This window comes from Cololabis saira, chromosome 9, assembly GCF_033807715.1.
Source record: "Cololabis saira isolate AMF1-May2022 chromosome 9, fColSai1.1, whole genome shotgun sequence".
In the NCBI taxonomy this organism is placed as follows: domain Eukaryota; kingdom Metazoa; phylum Chordata; class Actinopteri; order Beloniformes; family Belonidae; genus Cololabis; species Cololabis saira.
Genome location: NC_084595.1, coordinates 38,158,052 through 38,180,738, shown reverse-complemented (window position 1 = coordinate 38,180,738; position 22,687 = coordinate 38,158,052). Strand labels below are relative to the sequence as shown.

The following is a 22,687-nucleotide window of genomic DNA, read 5'->3' as shown; positions in this document are numbered from 1 at the left end:
CCTACGGTACTCTACTGCCCTTATTTTTTAACAACTTGTGCTTTTTATTATTATTTTACCTTTTTTCTTATCATTTTATTTCATTTTATTTGTACCCAAAGAGCACAAGTAAACACTGCATATAACACAGTAATAACAACAAGAGCAACAATATTAATAATAGTCATTGCTATCATCATTTTAAATGACACAAATGAGAAGGCAATACCACTAGAGGCATAAACATGGTTTATTGACATTGGAAAATAGTGAGTTTTTAAAGAGCTGTAATTAATTGATTTCTCTTATATTGATGGGTAGGTTGTTCCAATCTGATGGGGCTTTGAACTTAAAATTACATCTGCCAATTTCTTTAATTGTCAAAGGAACGAAAAATAAAGGGTTGCTGAGTGTTTCTGAGAGAATATGAGGATGTATATGGAATCAAATATTGTTTTAAGTAAGATGGATAACTAAAGTGGATACATTTGAATATGAGTTGGAGCCAGTTATATGAAGAGTTTCCAGGGCATTTATTATTTACATTATATCATATCACATTATATCACACATCCTACTCCCTCCCAGCCTCCTCTTGCTGAAGCAAATTACCAACATTAACATCATGTCTCAAAAAGAATAAAAGGTCTCCAGATGTCATCAAAAACATGATGTTTCCGTTTGATAATATACGTTATCTTTTCCAATGTCACGTTTGATGCTCTTTAATCCATCTTCCAATTCTTGGAGCATCGCCATTTTTCCAATAAAGAGAAATTATATGTTTAGCTAGTAATATACACATATCTACTAATCTAGATTCTTTCTTTTGTAATACATGTGTCAGGGATGTTATTGGTTACTATTTTTAAATTACATTAGGCTGCTTAATTTAATAATTGGTGACTAATTAGATCAATTCACTACCTTACTTGTGCATTTTCATTTTATGTTACTTAATGCTTCAATTTCAATACAATTCATAAGGATACTGATGAGAATTGTCTGGGCTGGTCTGACTATGTCGGCTTTCTGCTGGAAGATCTAAGTTTTCAAACTTATTCCCAAGAGCAACACTAAGTCAGTCAAACACAAACATAGTCTTCAGAGATCAAGTCCAAAGAGTTTTTATTCCTTAACACAGGTCAAAAAACCTGAGCAGTTCTGCAGAAACTACTTACATTACAGAGCTGAGAATCATCTTTTAAATCCAACTTTGTGGGTGTGTTTTTAGCAGATTTAATTATGTCCCTTCCTTATTGATCTTGGTTCAAACATATCTTACAATCCGCCTTCAATACAAGTTTTGACTGTATTACAGTCTGAATTCTTATTGGTGGGAAAAGCAGTTCTGTGCACTTTTCCCACACATCAAATCATCTTATATCATCCATACCTGGCCGTTTTTTCCTTCCAGCATGGGGAGTTCTTTGTTCATTCTCCAAGGCATCTCTCACGGTTCCACACATTGGTGTTCTTTTTCACTCTCCCAGATGCCGGCATTCTCCTTCCAAGACTTTCCTTTCTCAGTGACTTTGAGTTAGTCTTGGAGCACTTCAGCACTTATTATTTTATACCACACATATGCGTTTTAAAGAGAAAATTACACCACATTTAACCCCTGTTGTGATGTTTCCATCACGAAGAGGTAGAAGCTTGAATTACACAAAATGGGCTGTATGCTGCTTGTAAATCACAAGTACAGTACAGAGAAAATACCAATGCTGGTGAAAACAGAACAGATTAAAACAAAATGTAAAGAAATGAAAACAATAGACTAATCACAAGTAAATGCACAAAGCGTCACCTGTACACCCGATTGCTATGATAAAACTGTAACTAATAATGGCACATAATGGCCCAACGCATATATAAATATAAGGTTAATCGTGACATGCCAATTAAATGGCAACATCAATCAGTCGTGGTTGCTGATTCATGTACAAGCAAAAATCTCCAAGGCAGAAACAATAACTTTCAGAGGAAATTCTTCCATTAGTCATTTGGACAGGAAAGCTTTTTGCACGACCCCACTGCCTCTTGGCGGTCACCCTTCTGGGCACACATGAAACACCAAACCACATTCCATCAATCCCACAGTGATTCATAATGAGAGTAATAGTGTCATCAATCAAAAATTGATTGCATGTATTATATGAGTGAAACAAACGTAAGTATAACATCAATGTGAGCCATTTTCATGGATGCAAACTGCAACAGTAATACATGGTTTAATGTGAATATAAAACAAAGACAGTTATCGTTAAAAATGTCCACTTTTGGTGAGCAGGTTGCTGAGCGATCGCCTGACCCCGTAAGCAGATTTCCAGCTGGAAATCATTTAAGCAGACCCTTCAGACCAGGTCTCCTCGTCGGCCTGGAGGCTGCGGGTGAGATTAAAGCAAACCACACTTCTCTTCAGAAGGTCAGCCTAATCATGCTTTTGCTCCCAGATTTCTCTTGCGCTGGCGCACACCTCTGTGAATCACTGCGAATCACTTGCAGAACAGAACTGCTGCGTGGTGATGCACAGTCACGTAGACGAACGTACTCAGTCCTACAGAGTTCTGTCACTCCAGTAAAGGTATGATGTTGTGGTTTGACTGGGGGGCGTCACGCCGGCCCGGGGAAGGCCCTGCTGGAGTAGGTGGCGCTGGTGGTGACTGAGATGATCGGGAGGTGGTGGCCAGATCACCTCTGGGAATACGGTCCTGATGAGTCCATGGATAGCGTGGTGAAGGGGTCGGTGGATTAGGTGTCTGCAGCCGTCAGAGGTGTCAAAAGTATTCACATCCATTACTCAGGTAGAAGTATAGATACTAGAGTTTGAAAATACTCCTGTAGAAGTTGAAGTATCAACTCAAGTTTTTTACTCAAGTAAAAGTATAAAAGTACTGGTTTCAAAACTACTAAAAGTATAAAAGTAAAAGTAATGTAAGGGGGAAAAAAGCCATTAAGGACAAAAGCCATTGAAAATGAATGCATCTTAGTATAATGCAAATATATTAAAGAACCATATATGTACTATTGAGCATTAACGTGTTTCAGAGAGCAGAAGATATGATGATTAGTTGCCTATAAGTATTATAATGGTGCAAAAAGTCAAACTTCAGAGGCATGTTATCATTTATCCTAACCTTTATTGGAATGCACATCCAAGTTTAGTTGCAGGAATCTGAGGGAACGGATGTAAGAACAAAACTGGACAAGAACATCTGAAACAACCACAACCAAATTCACTCTATCCGGATGGAGCAATTTAACTGGATAGTTTTTTTAAAGGCCGAAATGAAATAGAGTAACAAGGCTGTTTTTAAAATGTAAGGAGTAAAAAGTACAGATAATTGCGTGAAAATATAAGGAGTAAAAGTAAAAAGTCGTCTGAAAAATAATTACTCCAGTGAAGTATAGATAACCAAAATTTCTACTTAAGTAACAAAGTATTTGTACTTCGTTACTTGACACCTCTGGCAGCCGTCCCTGTGGCACAGGTGCTAAAGGCTGTGGCCGCAGTCCAACGGACCGCGCAGGAGGTTCTGGATTCCACTCTGGTGGGAGGTATCCTGGGTACTAATCCCAGGATGAGTGTGACTGGTGACGGAAACTCATTGGGGACTGGTCCCAGCATTGAGCCTGGGGGTCATGGCACCAGTCGTCCCAGTTACAGCCATACAGGAGCCAATCACAGTCCCCACTGCCAGGCATGTACGAAGAGTTCTGTCCTTGGTTTGGGAAGTAGTCAGACATGTCTTACTGGAATGAGATAAGTGATATCAGCATTGTTGTAACATTGGCATACAGACATGTGTCCTTGCTTTATGAGCCTATCACACACAGAAAAGAGAATATCTGAGTTTAAACATATAGTTACTGTTGTGGAAAAAGTATTAAAACACTTCTGTATTATATGTTTAAACCCATGGGTGGCTATCTTACGGTGGCCGACAAGGGCCAAACTCACTGCAACGGCCTAATGCGTCTCAGTTAAGGAAAACGGTGGTGCAAATGAAAAAACGTGCTACGTCCCGTGTGTCTGTCCATTGAGCTGTTACGCTGAGAGCGCCCCCTGCAGGTTTGGTAACCAGTTATGAAGCGTTTTTCTTTTGAAGATGGTTTCTTGTTTTATATCGTTTTGTGCTTTGCGTCATTTCTCTATTTGCAGCGCGTTTGATGATGCTGCATTTGTCTTTGTTTTTAGCAGCACGTTTTTTCATTTTTCACTCGTTTTGAGTTTGTGAATTTGAATCGTTTCTGTACTTGAAGCCGTTTTTCTTAACTGAGACGCATTAGGCCGTTGCAGTGCGTTTGGCCCTTGTCGGCCACCGTACTATCTGGGAGGAAACTGAGTGCATTGAATAATCATCAATTCAATTCAATTCAATTTTATTTGTATAGCGTCTTATACAACAAAAATTGTCTCTAGACGCTTCCCAGAGACCCAGAACATGAACATAACCCCCGAGCAATTATTAATGGCAGGTAAAAACTCCCCTAGTGGGAGAAAAGCCTTAAGTCAAACAGTGGTGAGGAAAAACTCCCCTTTAGGAGGGAAGAAACCTGGACCAGGACCAGGATCATAAGGGGGGACCCCTCTAGCCGAAGGCCAGACTGGGGTGGTCGGGGACGTTAGCAGCACAGCAAACATCCACACAGGCATGTGGAATCATGAATAAAGACATGAGAGATCATCAAAGTTAAGTAGATTTAATACATCATTTGCATGCAAGCGGGTCAGACTAAACACTTAAGATTCTCATAACAGGTCATTACAGCTGTGTGAGCACTATATCATATGTGTATTGAAGTGGTATTTGACATACCTGCAGGGTCAGACCGTTAGATAGAGGATAAGACTGTGGCTTACTGATTTGTATGTGTGATCTGAAACCTGATTTAGTGTGAGAGCTAATGAACTGCTACTTTCCGCATCTCCGCTCTCCCTCTTTTTTCTGTCTGCCAGCCTTTGTGATCATCTGTTGGCTGGTGGGGAAGGTTTGTCTTTTCCTTCGGGCATCTCCCTGCAGGGCACCGTTGTCGCCCCCTTCCGGTTGTTCTCACAGTCTCACTTGGATCGTTTGCTCTGCAGCTATGGTTGAGGTGAAACCAGACGGTCTTACCTTGCACTTTAAGAGCAGTAGGAGTTGTTAGGATAACCTTAAATTGACCTTCTCTTCTAGGTCGATCCCTCTTTCTTTTGAACACCTTTTGTAGTTGTGGCTGGATTTCAGCATCATTATCTTCTGCTGCTGCTTTAGTCTGTTGAAACACAACTTTATGTATTTGGGTTAAATGCTGCAAATAAGCCACCAATTCTCCTTGACACTGCTCTAAGGGGGGGCTTGATAAGCTCCTCTAAAATATGCCACAGGCATTGGTCTTCCAGTCATCATTTCATGTGGTATTAGGTGTGTTAGTCAGACTGTGACCTCATACACATCAAAGTAAGCGGGAAAGCATCCACCCAATTAAGGTTATAGCCAGTACTCGAGTTATAAAAAAGAATCAGGGGGGATGGTTGATTTTATCATATGGGGACAGATAATTTGTGCTGATTACAAATAATATAATATATTACAAATAATAGCACTGACCAAAACACCTGCAGAAATACAGCAGGAATGACATAGCAGCAGTTAAATGCAGCCTTCTGTAAGCTTTAAATATCCACTGGGCTTACATCAAATACATCAAAACACAACAATAAAAACTGTTTTCTGAACTTATCAATATGACTCTGTCCTTCACAGGATAAGTAAAATGGATCACTGCAAAAACTCAAAATCTTAACAAGAATATTTTTCTTATTTCTAGTAAAAATGTCTCATTTTAGTAAGAAAATCTCATTACACTTAAAACAAGACTCATCACTGGAAAAAACAACAATTTTCACCTGTTTCAAGTAGATTTTCACTTAAAATAAGTAGAAAAATCTGCCAGTGGAACAAGATTTTTTTGCTTGGAATAAGAAGATAAATCTTGTCCCATTGGCAGATTTTTCTACTTATTTCAAGTGAAAATTTACTTAAAACAGGTGAAAATTGTCAAATAAGTTATTTTTCTGGTGATATTTTTCTGGTGATGACTCTAAATGTTGAAATAGCAGTAATACAACATTCATTGATGAAATGACATAAGGGATGGAAAGGGGGGATGGCAGTTTTACAGGGGGATGATTTTGACCGTTTTTATTTCAGGGGGGGATGCCATCCCCCCTCATCCCCCCTCATCCCCCTCAACACGAGTACTGGTTATAGCCACTATCTGCCCTGCTCCTACTTGGCTTGTCGCCTGTGGCGGTGGCACCTGGAGCTGAAGCGGCTGCTGTGGTTGCTGGGCAACCGGAAATTGGGAAACTACTTCAATGGCAGATTGAGGTAGAGGTTGCTCCACTGTGACTGTGACAGGTCCTTGCACCTTGGCCTTGTCCTTCTTCTGCTTGGCATTTAAATCAGTCAGCTGTGGTTGTGTCAGTTTGTTGGCCATCAGCCTGTCCGCATCATCTTCATTCTGTTTCTCTTTATAGACGCTTTCCATGTTCTGAGAATAGTGGCCAGTTCATTTTCATGAGGCTGGCCACATTTTCCATTTTATTCTGCACTTCTGTGGGCATGGCTTTGTTCACCATCACTTTAAACAGGGTTTCTGTGGTTCTATTAGCATTCCGTGCATTGCCAGGATCCTCATGTCATTTTCACTGAAAGACATGCAAAAACTTCACAGGGCACTCGTCTGCTTTTAGCATTTCTCCCTCCAGCCTGGATGGATCATTTTTTTCTGGATATGGTTTTCAGAGTCCCAACCACACATTGTTACGATGTGCATTGCATCCCACGTGATCTACAGAGTTGCCTATAGTCAATACACGCAATCTAGCGTTTTGGAGGATTTCTTCTGCAGCAGGTTTCCAAAACGATGTGCATAAGCAGTGTTTTAATGTCTCCCAGAGCCCGAGTCAATCCAGCTGTGCTCTTATCCAAGGCTGTGATCCACTTGTTGGCTCCTTCAGTGAGGTCTGCTAATCTGTCAGCGACACCGATCATGTTGCAAAAAGACCATGGCACATATTGTTGAACTCCGGTGGGCTTAGTCATTGTCGGAGAGATGAGGTTTCCCCTGCTGCAGGTCTAGGAATCTCTGTGCAGGGTCTGGTCTCATTTTTATTTGAACTATATTTTTATCTGCAATATAAATTAATGAATGACCTTTTATTCTGCCATGTACCTTTTGACAATATTATTTGCATCCTTTGCTTATAAGGAATGCTGTATAATCTCATTCAGTTAATCATGTGTGTAATGGCTTTCTGTTAATCAGGTATGCAATTATTTTCAGGTAACCATGTATGTAACTACTCAAATATTCAAATATGTTTACTTTAGTTAGTTATGTTGAATTATAGCAGGGCAGAAACTGCTAAATACCCCCAGAGCAGGAGAGAAACATATCCCGGAGGGACTTAGACTGTCCCAGAATGTGGCCTTGCAGCTTTTCTCTTCTTTTTTCTAAAACCCAAAAACCTAGAGAGTGCCAAGGTGCTGAAGCCTGTGGCGTATCAGAGCCTCCGCTCTCCAGATAAATGTGTTATGTCTTAGACGCGGGGAGGGGAAGGGGATTTGCTATAAACTCTGCATGACAAAGTCTCTCAATGTATTTCATGCACTCTATGACAACTCTTCTTGGAACTACTGAAATGTAGAGCCGTGGATTCTCTGAGGATCTACTCACTCTCACTAAAGATGCTTTCTCAGGAATTCCCCAAGAGCGGTTTCAACGATATTGTAGCTGTGACTGTGGGAGGGTTACAGAAATATTCTAAAACTGAAATATTCAAAGAAACCAAATCTTATGCAGTACTTGTGTCCAATCTTACAGAAGGAAAATCTCAAACTAAAAGTGCTGCATATCCAGGAATCCAAAGCAAAAACAAACTTAAAAAAAAAAAAAAGAAACAAACTAGACAGAACCAGGAACATATAACAATAATGGTGGTGCAAACAATAGAAACAAAACAGTAACCATGGCAAGAAACAGTACAGAAGAAAACAGGAGGGACCGGCAGGGAGGAAGGGAAAGACAAGACAAGATAAACACCCGAGGACTGATGAGACATAGGTGCAAACACTCATGATAGATGAACAAGGGGAAGAAATAAAACAAAAGGACACAGACTTTCAAAATAAAACAGGAACAAACAAACCCAAAAACCGTGATACTATTACCCCGAAATGAATATGTCCAATATAGGTCTGTTCACTTAAATCATTTCTATATACACTATTTTCCTTCATCCTCTCCATCCAACGCGCACAGAAACACTCAAAACTGTTTTTCCTAACAGACTTAAACGGTAGGTATACTCAACGTTATACAAGTAGATATATACAACAATTTACTGTACAGTTGTACACACAACTTTATACACTTTAAACACTTGGCCGATATCCTGTGTGCACACATAGCTACAAACGCCTCCCTGGATGTTTAGTTGCAAGGTTCGATCCCCGTCCCCTAGGTGACCCTTCTGTTTTATTCTTCTAAAACAGGAAAAGCGTGCAAATATTAAGCTTTTTTTGCCCGTACAGCCCTGTCTTTTTCCTGTTTTTTTTAGGAATATTTGCTGACAGAGGTAACCATAAAAGGCTTGTTATTTACTCATAATCCTAAACTCAGTCCCAAACATATTTCATTTGGTGGTGCAGCTCATAATCCTTAACAGCTCCTTTTCTATTCTTCAGAGAAGGAGTGTTCTCTTGGGCGCTATAAATTACTCTTCTAGCCCACCTTTACACTAGTGAAGCAAGTGGATATCTTTTGGCACAGATCTTACATGAGCTCACAAATTCTTTCACTGAGAACTTAAAAAACATCAGACACAAATCTTCTTGATATACAACCACACTTTGCTATCTTTTATGCACACAAATAACCACATCAATCAATCAATCAATCAATCAACTTTATTTCTAGAGCACTTATCACGGATAAAAATCACAAAGTGCTTTACAATAAAAAGCAGAGCAGGATAAAAGAAGAAGTAGATATAAAACAAACAGGGATTAAGTAAGTAAATAAATAAAAGGGCAAAATAAAACTGAATTTTATTTGAAATGGCAAGTTATCCAGTCAACTAAAAGCTTGTCCAAATAAAAGGGTCTTCAGTTTTAAAAGAGTCAGCACTGCTGCTGAGGTGCATAGAGAGAGGAAGAGTGTTCCATAATCAAAGGACTATGGACTGAAAAGCATCATCTCCATAGGTCTTATAACGGGATCTTTGGACAGATAATAAGTTATGTTCTGATGAGCTGATGACAAGAATTTTAAAATCAATAAGTTTCTTTACTGTCAGCCAGTATAAAGAAGATGAAATCGGGGTGATGTGGTTCCATCTATGAGCATCAGTTAAAAACCTGGCTGCAGCATTTCTGGACAATCTGCAGTCTCTTTAAAGAACGATTGTTAAAACAGGTAAAAAGAGAGTTCGAGAAGTCCAGTCTAGAAGAAATAAAAGCATGTAAAACTATCTCCGAGTCGGCACGCAAAAGAATATTCTTAAGTTTAGAAATGTTCCTTAGGTGATAAAAGCAATTCTTTGACACATCCCTTGAGTGTTTTTCCGGAGAAAGAGATGAATCAAGCAACACCCCCAGGTTCCTGATGCTCGGCTGGAGCCCAGGGCCCCGAGGTGTCGCCTGATCAGTGGACTCTTTTCATCAGGGGCAAAGATCACCGACTCCGTTTTGGGAGCATTTAGCCAAAGATAATTGTTTGTTAACCATTTGTCGATGGAATCTTCACATTTGAAGTTACATAGTTACATAGCTGAGCATCAACTTTTAAATCCAACTTTGTGGGTTTGTTTTTAGCTATAGGCAGATCTAATTATGCCCCTTCCTTATTACCGTAATCTTGGTTTTGACCGTATTGGAGTCATTGTAGATTTTTTTTAAAAGGGCAGTTCTGTGCACTTTTCCCACACATCAAATCATCTTATATCCTCCATACATGGCCATTTTTAGCTTCCAACATGGGGAGTTCTTTGTTCATTCTCCAATACATCTCACACTGTACCACACATAGGCATATGCCGGCTAATCTGCGTTCAATATTTTCCCATACAACAACTTCTCACTGACTTTGAGTTACTTTTACAGCACTTTAGGACTTAATTAATGTTATACCACACATATCATATGACACATATGCCTTTTAAAGAGGAAATTACCCACAATACAGGGTTACATACAATTTTTAATTCATTTACATAAGTTAAAGGTTTTGACATACTTTGGTAATATATCTCTTTATGATCAAACTCACGATGAACAAACCTAAAAATATTCTTAAAAAGAGTTTTCAAATACAGACATTACATTACATTACATTGACATGGAGTGTAAAAAGTAATACAATACATGCGTTGATCAAAAGTACATAAATAGATAGGCTGCAAGCTATTGCAGAAGATAACTTTTTGTGTGCATATTATGTAAAGGGTAGATGTATAAATAAAAACGTTTAATTAGGAGTAAGAGCCCTGCATAAAATAAGGAATTGTTGTACACAAATACTGAATTCTTGAATGCTTCAGAGAATTCCTACCAACTACTACCAAACTACTACCAAATTCCCTGAAAAAATGCTGAGTGGGACCTCAGTGACCCAGGTCTGCAGTGTCAGCTATAGAACCTGTTTGTGGGTTCATGCAGTGGTTGTTTGTGCAGCTTACGCACATAATGACAGACCTTGTAAGGATTTTTTTTGTTTTGCTTTTGTTTTTGAATCTAATTGCCTAAATGCCAAGGATTAGACACCAGACACACAAATTTCCACCCCAGAGAAAATTTTGGACCTGTGCACCTACTACAAACATGTGTTGCACCAGACATCTCAGTACAAGCATTCATTAGCTGTTTTAGCCTCCAGGCTTTTTCCACTTGCTTCCCAAAGCTGGATCACATTATGCCACAGAGAATTCCTGTTCCAGAAATTTAGAGACCCATTTTGATAAAAGATTATGTGCCTTTTTTTTTCTTCTTCTTGCCAGAATTTTGGAGGGAGTTCAAAGATTCACAAGGGTTGGGAAGGCCAAAGATGACATATGACTAGGATTTGGGTGTGTGCATTTGAATGGATGGATGAGTGGGAGTAAAGAGGCAGGGCTGGTGCTACATACTCTGCAGGTTATCCCTCGCTGTGGGTCGACTGCATCATTACTGTATCTGCACATGCAGGGCAACTATCACTGTTTTTTGTTCTTCGTGTAGTTATTAGTAAAACATTCATTCAAATTCAGTTTCAGTTTTAAAAACTAAAGAAATTACATGTTGAGATTAAACAGGTTTTTTGTTTGTTTTGTTTTATAAGATCAAAAAAGGTGGGTGCTACCTTATTGCATCATGTCATGTTCTGTCTCTTTCTCTAGAAAGCACCTAGAGACAACTTGTATTGTAATAGTTGCTATGTAGTGCTTGGTCCTGAGAGAACCACAGTCAATTGACTCTTTTAAGAGAGGACTTAAAACCCACCTTTTCAGCAAATCATACGCCAGCTATGATCAATGATCTGCCAAATGTATTTATTTTTTATCTTGTGACTTTTTTACCTTTTTCTTGTAGCACTTTGAGATTCACCGAATGGAAAGTGCATTATAAATCAAATTCATTATTATTGTTATTATTATTATTTAAATAAAATTGAATTCCATTCAATTGAATAGACACAAGGGTCATTCCAAGTCTTATCTTTATGCTTATAAAACACCAAACTGACCCATTGGTAAGACCCGCCCCTCAAATGCAGATGAGCCAATGGCTGCTGCACAGGGGGCTAAAGCGAGGACATCCGAGGCTTGGAAAAACATCTAGAGATCCTGAACTCCTATCTGGAGTTAATGCTGAAAACCAAAGAAAAACAATGTGTCTGGGGCACTTGTAAAACTATTCCAGGTATTCTGAGAGGATGAGCAAGAGAGTTTCTTACATTCCACTTCATAAACCCAAACAGAACAGAGCCAAACGTCTGTATTGAATTAAGCTGCCGACTTCACATTCAGCAGATAAGACAAAAAAGATGTCCATATTTGTTCAAAGTTAAATCAAAGTAATAAAGCCTTTAACTCTGCTAACATTAACTAAATTTGAATCACAGTTATGTAACAACCAAACGCCAGCCATCCCACTTCCACGTTGAGGCTCATGCGGGGCCTTGATATAGTTTATTTCTCTCTCATACACCCGGCTGGCTGGTGTCTTTCCCTACGGCCACTGTGACATGTTGACTGTAGAGGCCAGGGTACGGTGGCCGAGACCCGGCCGCCATTGCGGAAAATTAAAGAAACGCTGCAAATACAAAGAAACGCTGCTGCAAATAAAATAAACGCTTTACAAATAAAATAAACGCTGAAAATAAAAACAAACGCTGCTGCAAATAAAAGAAACGCTGCAAATATAAAGAAACGCCGCTGCGAAAAAAAAAAACGACGCAAATAAAAAAGCCACAACGGAAGTGAATTACCGGGGACAATTTTTGCTGATGCACCGGTGTTTTTTACGTGAGAGGAGAAGAAGACGAAGAGGACGTAAGTGAAAAGGAAGAAATAAGAAGAGCGAGGAATAAGAAGAACAACGAACGAGAAAATAAGTGAAAAGGTTAGTGTTCAACGTCGTTACGTGTAATTTTTAATGTGCAACACCGGTGCATCAGCAAAAATAGTCCCCGGTAGTTCACTTCCGTTGTGGCTTTTTTATTTGCGTCGTTTTTTTATTTTATTTGCAGCGTTTCTTTTATTTGCAGCGGCGTTTCTTTTTGTTCGCAGCGTTTATTTTATTTGCTAAGCGTTTATTTTATTTGCAGCAGCGTTTTTTTCTGTTTGCAGCGTTACTTTTATTTTCAGCAATGGCGGGTCTCGGCCACCGTACCAGGGGACTGAAGCGCCATCTTCTGAGTGTCAGACAACTGTTCCACCTTCTGAGCCCCAGCCATCACTTTTTCATTCAGTAACATAACATAAAATGATTTCATTTAAATTCATCCTCGGAGCTCTGTTGTAAGTGTGGCCTCAGATAAACATCACACACAGTGTTGTGTGCTCTGTGTTGCAGAGATAACTGTGACAGATGTTATCGTATGTTTCTATTAGAGTCAAGTTGAGTCTGTCACCTATTAATCACTCATCTCTTTGTCTTTTTTAAAGCGGAACTGAGGGAAGATTCAGCTACTGTGCTAATTCCCCACATCCGACTGCCTCCACTGGCTTCCCATCTGGAGACCCAGTCACGTGTCAACTTATTGTAAATACATGTGAGCCTGACGATCACAGCCATTGCTTCCTTCACTTCCTCTCTCCGTCTTCAGCTGCTCTCCCAGTTTTTCCGTGCCTGTCCGGAGATAGATGCTCTAAAACGCAGGATGGGAGAACATGAGGCCCGCAAGCCTGTGGTGTTAATGTTCCCTCTGCGGCCTTTTGATCTGCCATAAAGACAGCCGTCATTGATTAGCGTGTTTGTAAATCATTTCTGAGGGGAATTGGGTGGTCAGAGACAGGTCAGATCTCTCGCTTTCCCAGTTCTCAGTTTCTTTCCTCACAGATTTTCAGATCCTCCTCCAAGGCCACACGCAAACACATTTTCAGCAGCTGAGTTCAGAAACAAGACAAAGCTGTTTATATATCGTCTTGCATGTGTCATCAGCAGGTGTTGCCTTGTAACCATCTTTGTTGAGAAATCAATTTTTCAATCAGGATATGTTGCAGTTCATGCAGGAATGGGCGGATACTTCAAAATGATGTCATCTACAGGTCACATCGGGGAAGTTACCACCCTCCCACTTTGTTGTGGTTTGTTTCGCATTTGTTTGGGAACTAATAATTAGTGCAATGGTTCCCACATGGAATAACTGGCTAGGCATTACTGTTTGCTTTGTGTCCCTCCCTACCTCACAGAGTCAGATAAGAATAGACCTCCAATGACCTGTGCAATTGCCTGAGTTGCTTGGTCCATGTGCTAAAGCTTCTTATTTTCCTAAGTCCTCTCAGGCCTTGGTAATTCAAAGGAAGAAAAAGACCCACCGTACTGCAGAGGAGAAAATGTGTAATTTTATTTTCACATGACAGATAAAAAAAGTAGAATGCAAAGGAATGCTGGTGTTCCTCACAGTTAAATATCTCACAAAATAAATAAATCATAACAATTCAGTCAAAACACAGTGGTTAGGTATCAAGCATTTTTGTTAAATGTGTTGAATCCTTTAATATTCAATGCTGCCACGACAATCTGACCGCTCATTTCCTTCACCTTAGCCATGTTTACGATCTCTCCCCTTTTATGTGTCTCAATGGAGAATTTGGATTATAAATAACACCTTTAGATACGTCTACAGTTTATTAGCCGGAATAATATTTCCCCATCTTTTTTATTCCTTTCTATCCCAGCTGCAAACTGTTTGGCACAAAAAAAAAAAAAAAAATTGGATAAGCTTTCGGTGTCACTCAAAGAAAAAACAGGTCACCTTGTCCCACTCAATGAAATGCATAGCGTCAATTAAAATCAGAAAATCAAGAGCAGAGACCCAGTGTCTGTGTGACAGTGTTAGTGCCTTTTTTTTCTATCCAAAATTGAGAGATCCCTCAATGCATGTCTTTCTTTCATGGCTGTTCGGTATCGAAAGCCTCTCTCTCTCCAGTGCTCTGCATAGCTACTCCCACTCCAGGTGGGCACTCCAGGTCACACCATAATTGGAAGGAAGTGGGTGGCTGTGTTCTTCCTGCGGGTTTTCTTTCCTCTCATCGGCCTCCCGTGGACGTTTAGGCCCACAAACATCTGCCTATTCTTGTTCTTCCACTCGGCTGATGCGTATGTGTTGTACCCGTTCTCCTCGATCCTTTCCTTCAGCTTGCAGTCGATGCCAAACTCTCTCTGTAGAAGACAGTATCATATTTCAGTGTTACAACCCCAACATGTAAGGTCAAAGCAACACGCAGCTCACTGCCATTGTGATTTTTTTTGTAATGTTCTGCTTCACTGCATGCATGCTGTTAAGCAGTGGTGGACAGTAACGGAGTAAATTTACTTAAGTACTGTACTTAAGTACATATCCAGAGGATTTGTACTTTACTTGAGTATTAGATTTCTTTGGTACTTATTACTCTTACTTGAATACATTTCCAAGACAAATATTTTTACTTTTACTCGAGTAAATTTCTAGGAAGGCTGAAAAGTACTCGTTACTTTCAGGTCTGCTCTTTTTTCTTTTTCCCTAAAATCCTATTGGACACAAGCTGTTTTTGTCAAAGGAGGAGACCTATCACAGTGCACGCTCTCCACTGGGATGTACGTAAAGCGGAAATACGTCAACCTCCTCAAAACGATACCGCCAAAGTAGCCTGCAACAATTAATTTAGAAAAAATATAGTAATTTACTGATGTGGAAAATAAGAAATTTACTCTTACTCTTACTCTTACTTTTACTTAAAGTAAATTTAAAAGCATTTACTTTTGGATACTTAAGTACCTTTAAAAGCAAGTACTTTTCTACTCTTACTCGAGTAATATTTTGACTGAGCTACTTTTCAGGTAACGGAGTAAATTTTGAACAGTAGTATTTGTACTCTTACTCAAGTACTGGGGTCGAGTACTCTGTCCACCTCTGCTGTTAAGATCCTGCTGTACATCTTTCCACTAATCTGCACAAAACTACATAGCTTTTCTGGAGGTTTACATGTGTGTAGAGGCCTGGTTGTAGTTCAGAGTTGATCTAGCAACAAGAGAGGTAAAAGATAAGGCGGCCTAAGATGTAGACAAAATGATCTAACGCTATCTTTCTCCCTAAAGCATCTAGATTGACCTCTGACTTGGATACTAACCGCTCCGTACAGCTCCCCTTTCTTGCTGATAGCCAGATAGTAGTTGCTGTTCAGCCCTTTGATGGCCACGACTCCCACTTCCACTGACGTGATTTCCAGGATACCTACGATTTAGCAAAAAAGAAAGTTCAATCAGTATGTGTCACTTTATTAGCAGAAGAGAGTGAATGCTGAATGAATGCTTTCCTCGTCTTTTCTGCGGCGGAGCAGAGACGAGTCAGCACAATACACAGCGGGAGAAATGCACACGTCGTTACACACGTCTGTACGGGGATAACAACTAGCAACATATTGCATTCAAATTTCAGGGCTTGTACACGTGGGGAATGAGTGGGAATTCTTTGTAAGGTTACAATTATTCCTGAGCACATTTTTCATTTCTGTGATATTATAAAGTTACTTTTACAGCCTACACCTATGTAACAGATTCCAGCTGCGCAGGTCATTTTGCTTGGAAAATTATAGGTGGATCCCGCAGAGATTCTCAGGTTGTTTATATTCTGTTTGGTATTTAGGTTTTCCAAGTCCCTATACAAATAATTCAGGTTTCTCATGGGCTATTAGAGGGGTTAATTTATACCTCAGTTAACGAGCTTGTGTTTTTCCTGCAGACAGCTACGGTTATTTGTGTGGTCCGAGTATCAGAGGTCGGAGAGAGATATAACTTCCCGATATGTCCTTTGACCACAGAACTCACTCTTCCCGTCTTTTTTCTGATGTGTGTTTGTAAGTGAACCCTGCTGGTTTCCATGACACGTTTGATTTCGTGCCGCCCTCCCTCACTTCCTCTCCCCACTTCCTGTGAGCTGTCGTTATTTTATCCTGATAAGCATGCATGTGCATGCACACACACACACACACACACACACACACACACACACGCACAGACACACACTCCAGTGTGGGGGCGTGAACTCCAGAGAGTCAACGACATCCTTTGATCAGATCTGCAGCCCTTTCTGTGTCTGATGACTGTTTGTGTGGCACCCTGCTTTACTGTCAGTCCCACTCAGAGCTTTGGGGGGGGGGGGCTGTGAAACGTGGAAATGAGTAGACATTGGAATATGCAGGTGTTCCCCCCAAAGAACAATCCCCTTCTTAAATATACAGCGGCTTCTCTCCTCGTCCGTGAGGTCTGCACTGTATCGGTTTCTAGTTGAAAAAGTGGCACCTCGGGGCAGCGGGCTCTGAAGCTGCACCGCGGTGGTGGTGGGGACTGTGACACAACGGCCATTGAAGATCTGAGAGGAGCTGGTTTCTGTAAGGGATCAGATGTCAGGTACGGAGTGAGGATGTAAGACAATCTATGGCAGTCTGTGGCTGCTCTGTAAACATGGGAGGGATGAAAGGAAGGAGAACAGAGGAGGACAGAGGAGCCATGACAGTGAGACAGGGGGCGGAGTGAGGATTAGAAAGGCTGTAATGATCACTGATCAAAGTCAGCCACCGGAGGCAGGGGCGAGACAGGTTGTATATACACATGTGCACGCGTACTAATGCGCACACGCGTGCACGCGCCGCATACGCACGCATGCAAGGTGCACTCTGCACACAGCGTGCACGTTCAACCTGGCCATTAGGACTACAGAAATCTCCATTCACTGTTCTCCCCTGAATGGCTCAGTCCAGAACGATAATGGTTGCAAGAATGGGAAAACAGCGGCGCAGAAAATAAGCGCCGCATTCCACTTTCCCCAGATTGCAGTCTTAAATGTGTCAACAATGCTTTATCAGGCCTACATTTTACAGAACCCACATGTACAATATTGCCTCAAGTGAGCCAGCCAGGTCCAGCTGTTTACGTACAGAGAAACTGCATTTTTCTTTTTTTCTTTTTCCCCCCTCTTGCATGCTGGTTGCTTTTTCCTAATGTGTGGCTTATTTGATACGCTCTGTTTGGAGTTACAGCAGTAAATGGTGTGTTCGCTGTGGAATGGACAGACACGATGCCAGTGAGAATTAAAGGTGGTTTTTCCACAGAAGGGTGCCAAAAAGCATGTGCTTTGCAGCTTGCAGTGTTATTAGTTCTCACTCTTAGTCTAAATTCGGTCTGCAAAGGATAAATGCAGACGGAATTTGGGATTTCATCGTTTGCCACTCCCACACGGCAAAATGGAGCGGAATGAGGCGTAAATCAGGTTATAGTGCAGTGCCACTTGATAAGGACCACACCGGGTGTATTTACATAGAAGGGAGAACAAGCCAGGGAAGTTATACATCTCCCACCTCAGACCTCCATAAGAGCACCATCTGTTTCCCCCCCCCCACACACAAAAAGGCCACGGCTTTGATTAAAGAAAATGTACGCACATAGGGACACACACTTGCACATTAACACAAAGTGGCCACATACAGTACACACACTTCTTGAGCCATGTCCAGAAGTGTTGCACACATGGGCTGCAACTGACAAACACACAAATACACACACGTACACCCACATATACACACACGCCATCGTGACAGGCTCACCCTCTCACACCATCGTGGATAATGAGCCAACACTCTTTTACAGCCAAGCCTTTGCCCTGAGTCTTATTTGGCAATATTTCACTCATCACCCGTAGCTGCTAGTTGTCTATAAATTTTAAAAGAACTCAGCTGTGAATCATAGCTATTTTAATGATGTTCTTAGGCCATGCAGATAGCTACTTAGCTGACTTTAGGATTATCTCCCTCCCTTTTTTCTCTGTCTGGCTGTAACGTCAGCGCAGGCCCCTGGCGGGCTGGAAAGCCATGTGGGACAGTTTTACACTGGCATCCCCATAAATCTGTGGGAGGCTGGATACTGGCTGTGTAACAGAGAGCGAGTCTGGTCCTCGCAGGCAGGGCCACATGCAGCATCCAAAAACCGTGTAAAATACGTCAATTAATTCATAAGGATCAAAGGCAACAGAGTGTGTCTTTGCCTTGAAGTTTGTAAAAAAAGGTGCGTCATTGTCTAGCCACTGCTCGGGTGAAGAAAAGAAGAGAAGAATAAACCCTGATATTTTGTCACTTAAAGGGAGCATCAGTGGTTCTACAAAGGACTTCAGTTCAGGGATCATGTCCATCCCCAGGGGCCGGAGCAAAGAGTGAAGCTGCTGTTCTGTAGTATCCTTTACCATGTGAACCTGATATGAGGGTACATAATCCACACGCAGTGTCCCCCAGACCCCCTTAGGGCAGCTTTTTCATGGCACCACCATTCATACGGAGGGTGCACACCTTTGAAGTGGCAACAATGATTTCAGCCATGTCATTAATGCACTTTTTACCTCTAGAGCAGGGGTCGGCAACCCAAAATGTTGAAAGAGCCATATTGGACCAAAAACACAAAAAACAAATATGTCTGGAGCCGCAAACAATTTGTCTTGTATCAGGCTTAGAATGAATGCAACACATGCTGCATGTACAGTATCTATATTAGTTATAACTGGGGGAAGATTTTTTTTTCATTATGCACTTCGAGAAAAAAATCGAAATGTCGAGAAAAAAGTGGAAATGTCAAGAAAAAAGTCAAAATTTCGAGAAAAAAGTCGAAATGTCAAGATTAATGTTGAAATACAATCTTGAGAAAAAAGTTGAAATGTTGAGAAAAAAGTCAAAATTTCGAGAAAAAAGTCAAATGTTGAGAAAAAAGTCAAAATTTCGAGAAAAAAGTCGAAATGACGAGAAAAAAGTTGAAATGTTGAGAAAAAGTCAAAATTTTGAGAAAAAAGTCGAATGTCGAGATTAAAAAGGAAAGGAAAAAGGAAGAAAAAAAGAGAAAAAAAGATGAAAAAAAGAGAAAAAAGAGGAAAAAAAGGAAGAAAAAAAAGTTCAAACATTTTTGAAAAAGCTCCAGGAGCCACTAGGGCGGCGCTAAAGAGCCGCATGCGGCGCTCTAGAGCCGCGGGTTGCCGACCCCTGCTCTAGAGAATCTCCTGCAGAAAAATGTGTTTCTTTTTGAGTCGATACAAACGAGACAGAGGTATAAAATCACATCCCCAAGCATCATAAAGTTTAGAATAAATTCACAGTAACGCCTAGCTGACATGAACACAGTCAGATTTCACGGTGTTGTTCCAGATTTATGACTTGAAATAAACTACCAACGAAGGTAGCTGTAAAGGTATCACTCTGTGATGTAGTGGAGAAATATATAGCTGCTTCTGTCATGACCTTGTCAAAACAAACATCTCCCCTGACAATCTGCCTCTCTCCGCTATTTCCCTTTAGTCACTTTGATTGAACGTGTGGTTTGGCTCTCCCGAGAGGAGCATTAAAGTTTACATAAACACTCACCATAGGGTTGGGAAACAAAGGGCACGAGGGAGTGAAGAAGCATCCGAAAATGATGAGATGTGTGTGTGTGTGTGTGTGTGTGTGTGTGTGTGTGTGTCAGGAATAATTGAGCACGTGTTGTCACTGGCTACTATATGATCACACACCCACCGGAGCATGTGAGTGCTCGGTGGCTGATAGGAACCAACACGTCGCTCGGTGGGGATGCTGGGAGACAAATGAGATCGCTTCTTGCTTTCTTGCTTTCTTTCTCTTTTTACTGACAGATACATTGAAACAAACAACGTGTAATCACTCTAAATACTCGTCTCTCCGAGTGAAAACGTCAAACACGCACTGGGCCTGTGACTGAGGGTACGCAGGCTGGCAGAAGGGGCAACCTGAGTGGGAGTGAGCGGGAAGCAGACTGGAGGAGCAGAAAAAAGGTCTTAAAAGCATCAATGTGACGGACGTTCACGTCCTCCCCCAGCCCCAGCTCTGCTTCTCCCCGGCTGTTATCAAGGCTGTTTACCCAGGGCTGTGAAGACCGCCTGATAATGGCCGACTTATCTGCTCCTGCTCCTTTTTAAGCCATCTGAGAGCTACCATCATTGTGCTGAGTGTTTGGACAGGAGAGATATCAGTGAGATGTCTGGTTTAAAACAAAAAGACAACTCAAATTGGGAATGCTTCCTCTAAATTACCAACCAGTAGGAAGGGGGGGAGTCATATTTGTCATTTATATACATCCAATTTCTATATTTCTGCCATTGCGGGGCAGTTTATTTAATCAAGATATTTAGTTTTAAGTGTGAACACCTAATTTGCTCGAGATGTAAGAATAGCCAAATGTTAAAAGGTGCATGAAAGCAATCATCAGGTGCCGGTTTGTACTTTCAGCTACTGCCAAAAGCAGGGTGGGAGTTTTGATTGAAGTTTAATAGCTTCGAAGTGGCAGGTTAAAAAAGCAAAAATCGTCAGATCTTACTCCAACTAAGTCAAGCATGGCTAATCTTTAGAGTGATCTTTTACTTTTACGCATGCATCGGGTGGAGGCGTTACTTACTGAGGGGGTCATCTTTTCCCTTGGTTCCATTGACTTTTCCATTCTTATCGATTCTCAAGAAAAACTTCTGGAAAGAGAACAGTTTCCTCCTCCGTATGTCCCCCTGCAGATGATTGTAGCTGCGCACACGTCTGCCCTGGGGACCCCCGGTCCGACCCAGGGGCATCCCGGTGGCCCTGGGTCTGGAGATCGAGCCAGATTCTGAAATGTTCTGCGGAGCTCTGAGAGTTTGCAAACTGGGGATCCTCAGTCTCCCTTTGCGGGGCTGATGGCATGCAGCCTCAGGTAAGTACAGCAAGAAAACCACCAGGGTGACCAGCGCGGGGAGAGACAGGGAGGAAAGCAGTGTCGGTGACTTTGGTCTCGGCCCGGCCTCAGAGCCGGAGCGACCCCCTAACCTGGCCCTGGAGCAGAACGAGGCAAAGGCAGCCTTACTCCCTCCAGCAGCCCATCTGATCATGGTAGTGTGCTGTGAGGAAGACTAGAGGCAGCTTCAGAGCCTGGGACATGCTGCTGGGGGCGAGGATAGACTGGGAGGGCAGGGAGGGGAGCCCGCCACAGTCTAGACTGCGTGAGATGGTCCCCCTGCAGAGTTCAAATTATTCAGCACCTGCATGAAATTCAAAGATTTCCCCTCTGAATTATCTGCCAAATATCTTCAACAAGTCTGTGAGTGCAGAGCTCAACCTTTCAGCTTCCGTTCTCTTCTCCAGCAGGGTGAAACGTTTCAGGTTGATTATCAGAAAGTCTTCAGTCCAACATTAAAATCACAATAACTTTGCATGAAGTTCAATAAGCTTTTCTGTGTCCTTTTTCCTGTGTTTTTCAAGTCCCCTTTTAGATTGTTTGCAGTGTTGTGAGGATTATTCTCGGCTGCTCCAGAATGCCTCGTGTATTTCCAGCCAGTTCAATGATAATAACAAGGGAAAAAATGCAATAAAATAAACAACTTCTTTAAAGATCCAAATAGAAAGTTTGCCAAAATTGAAGTTCCAGTGAAATAAAAGAAGCGGTGCACCCCGCCGTCTACCTGTTTGAAAACCTTTACACTCCACATGTGCACGAAAGAATGTTCAAATCTTACTTTAAGGATCAAAAACAGGATTCAAGACTTAAATAGAAAAACCTTGGTCAATCCGGGCTCATGTCAGAGAATCCGTCTCTCCTCTTCCGTTCTCCTGCTCCTCTTGTTTTTTCCTCATCTCTCTTCCCGTCCTCTTCCGAACAACTCCACCTTAATGCAGCATCAACTTCTGAGGAGGTCTCGGGGTTGAGTCAGACGTCGTGTCTCCCTTTGATTTGAAGAACTCCTCACCTGCAAAGTGATCACAGAAAATGACCGTGTGTGTTGTGTGTAGCTGTGTGGCACTGCTAATAGTTACTTGATCCCTCCCTCCTTTACTCAACTTCCCCTCTCACATATGGGAGCAAGTACTGCTCTGCATGTGTGTGTGTGTTTGCGTGTGTGTGTGAGTGAGTATATACAAAGCAGATCTAACTTACGAGACTGTGTGAGAGGTGATAACAGGGTTTATCTT

General features: G+C 41.4%; 1 protein-coding gene across 1 annotated transcript; it reads right to left on the bottom strand.

Annotated features, from left to right (window-relative positions):
• Positions 1–14,089: 14,089 nt before the first annotated feature.
• On the bottom strand, positions 14,090–22,489 carry LOC133451130 (fibroblast growth factor 10-like). The gene is made up of 3 exons (XM_061730076.1): positions 21,150–22,489; positions 15,839–15,942; positions 14,090–14,891 (listed from the first exon to the last, which is right to left on the bottom strand). Exons 1-3 carry the CDS (start codon positions 21,607–21,609, stop codon positions 14,700–14,702), a joined length of 756 nt encoding a protein of 251 aa, XP_061586060.1. The 5' UTR covers positions 21,610–22,489; the 3' UTR covers positions 14,090–14,699.
• Positions 22,490–22,687: the final 198 nt, after the last annotated feature.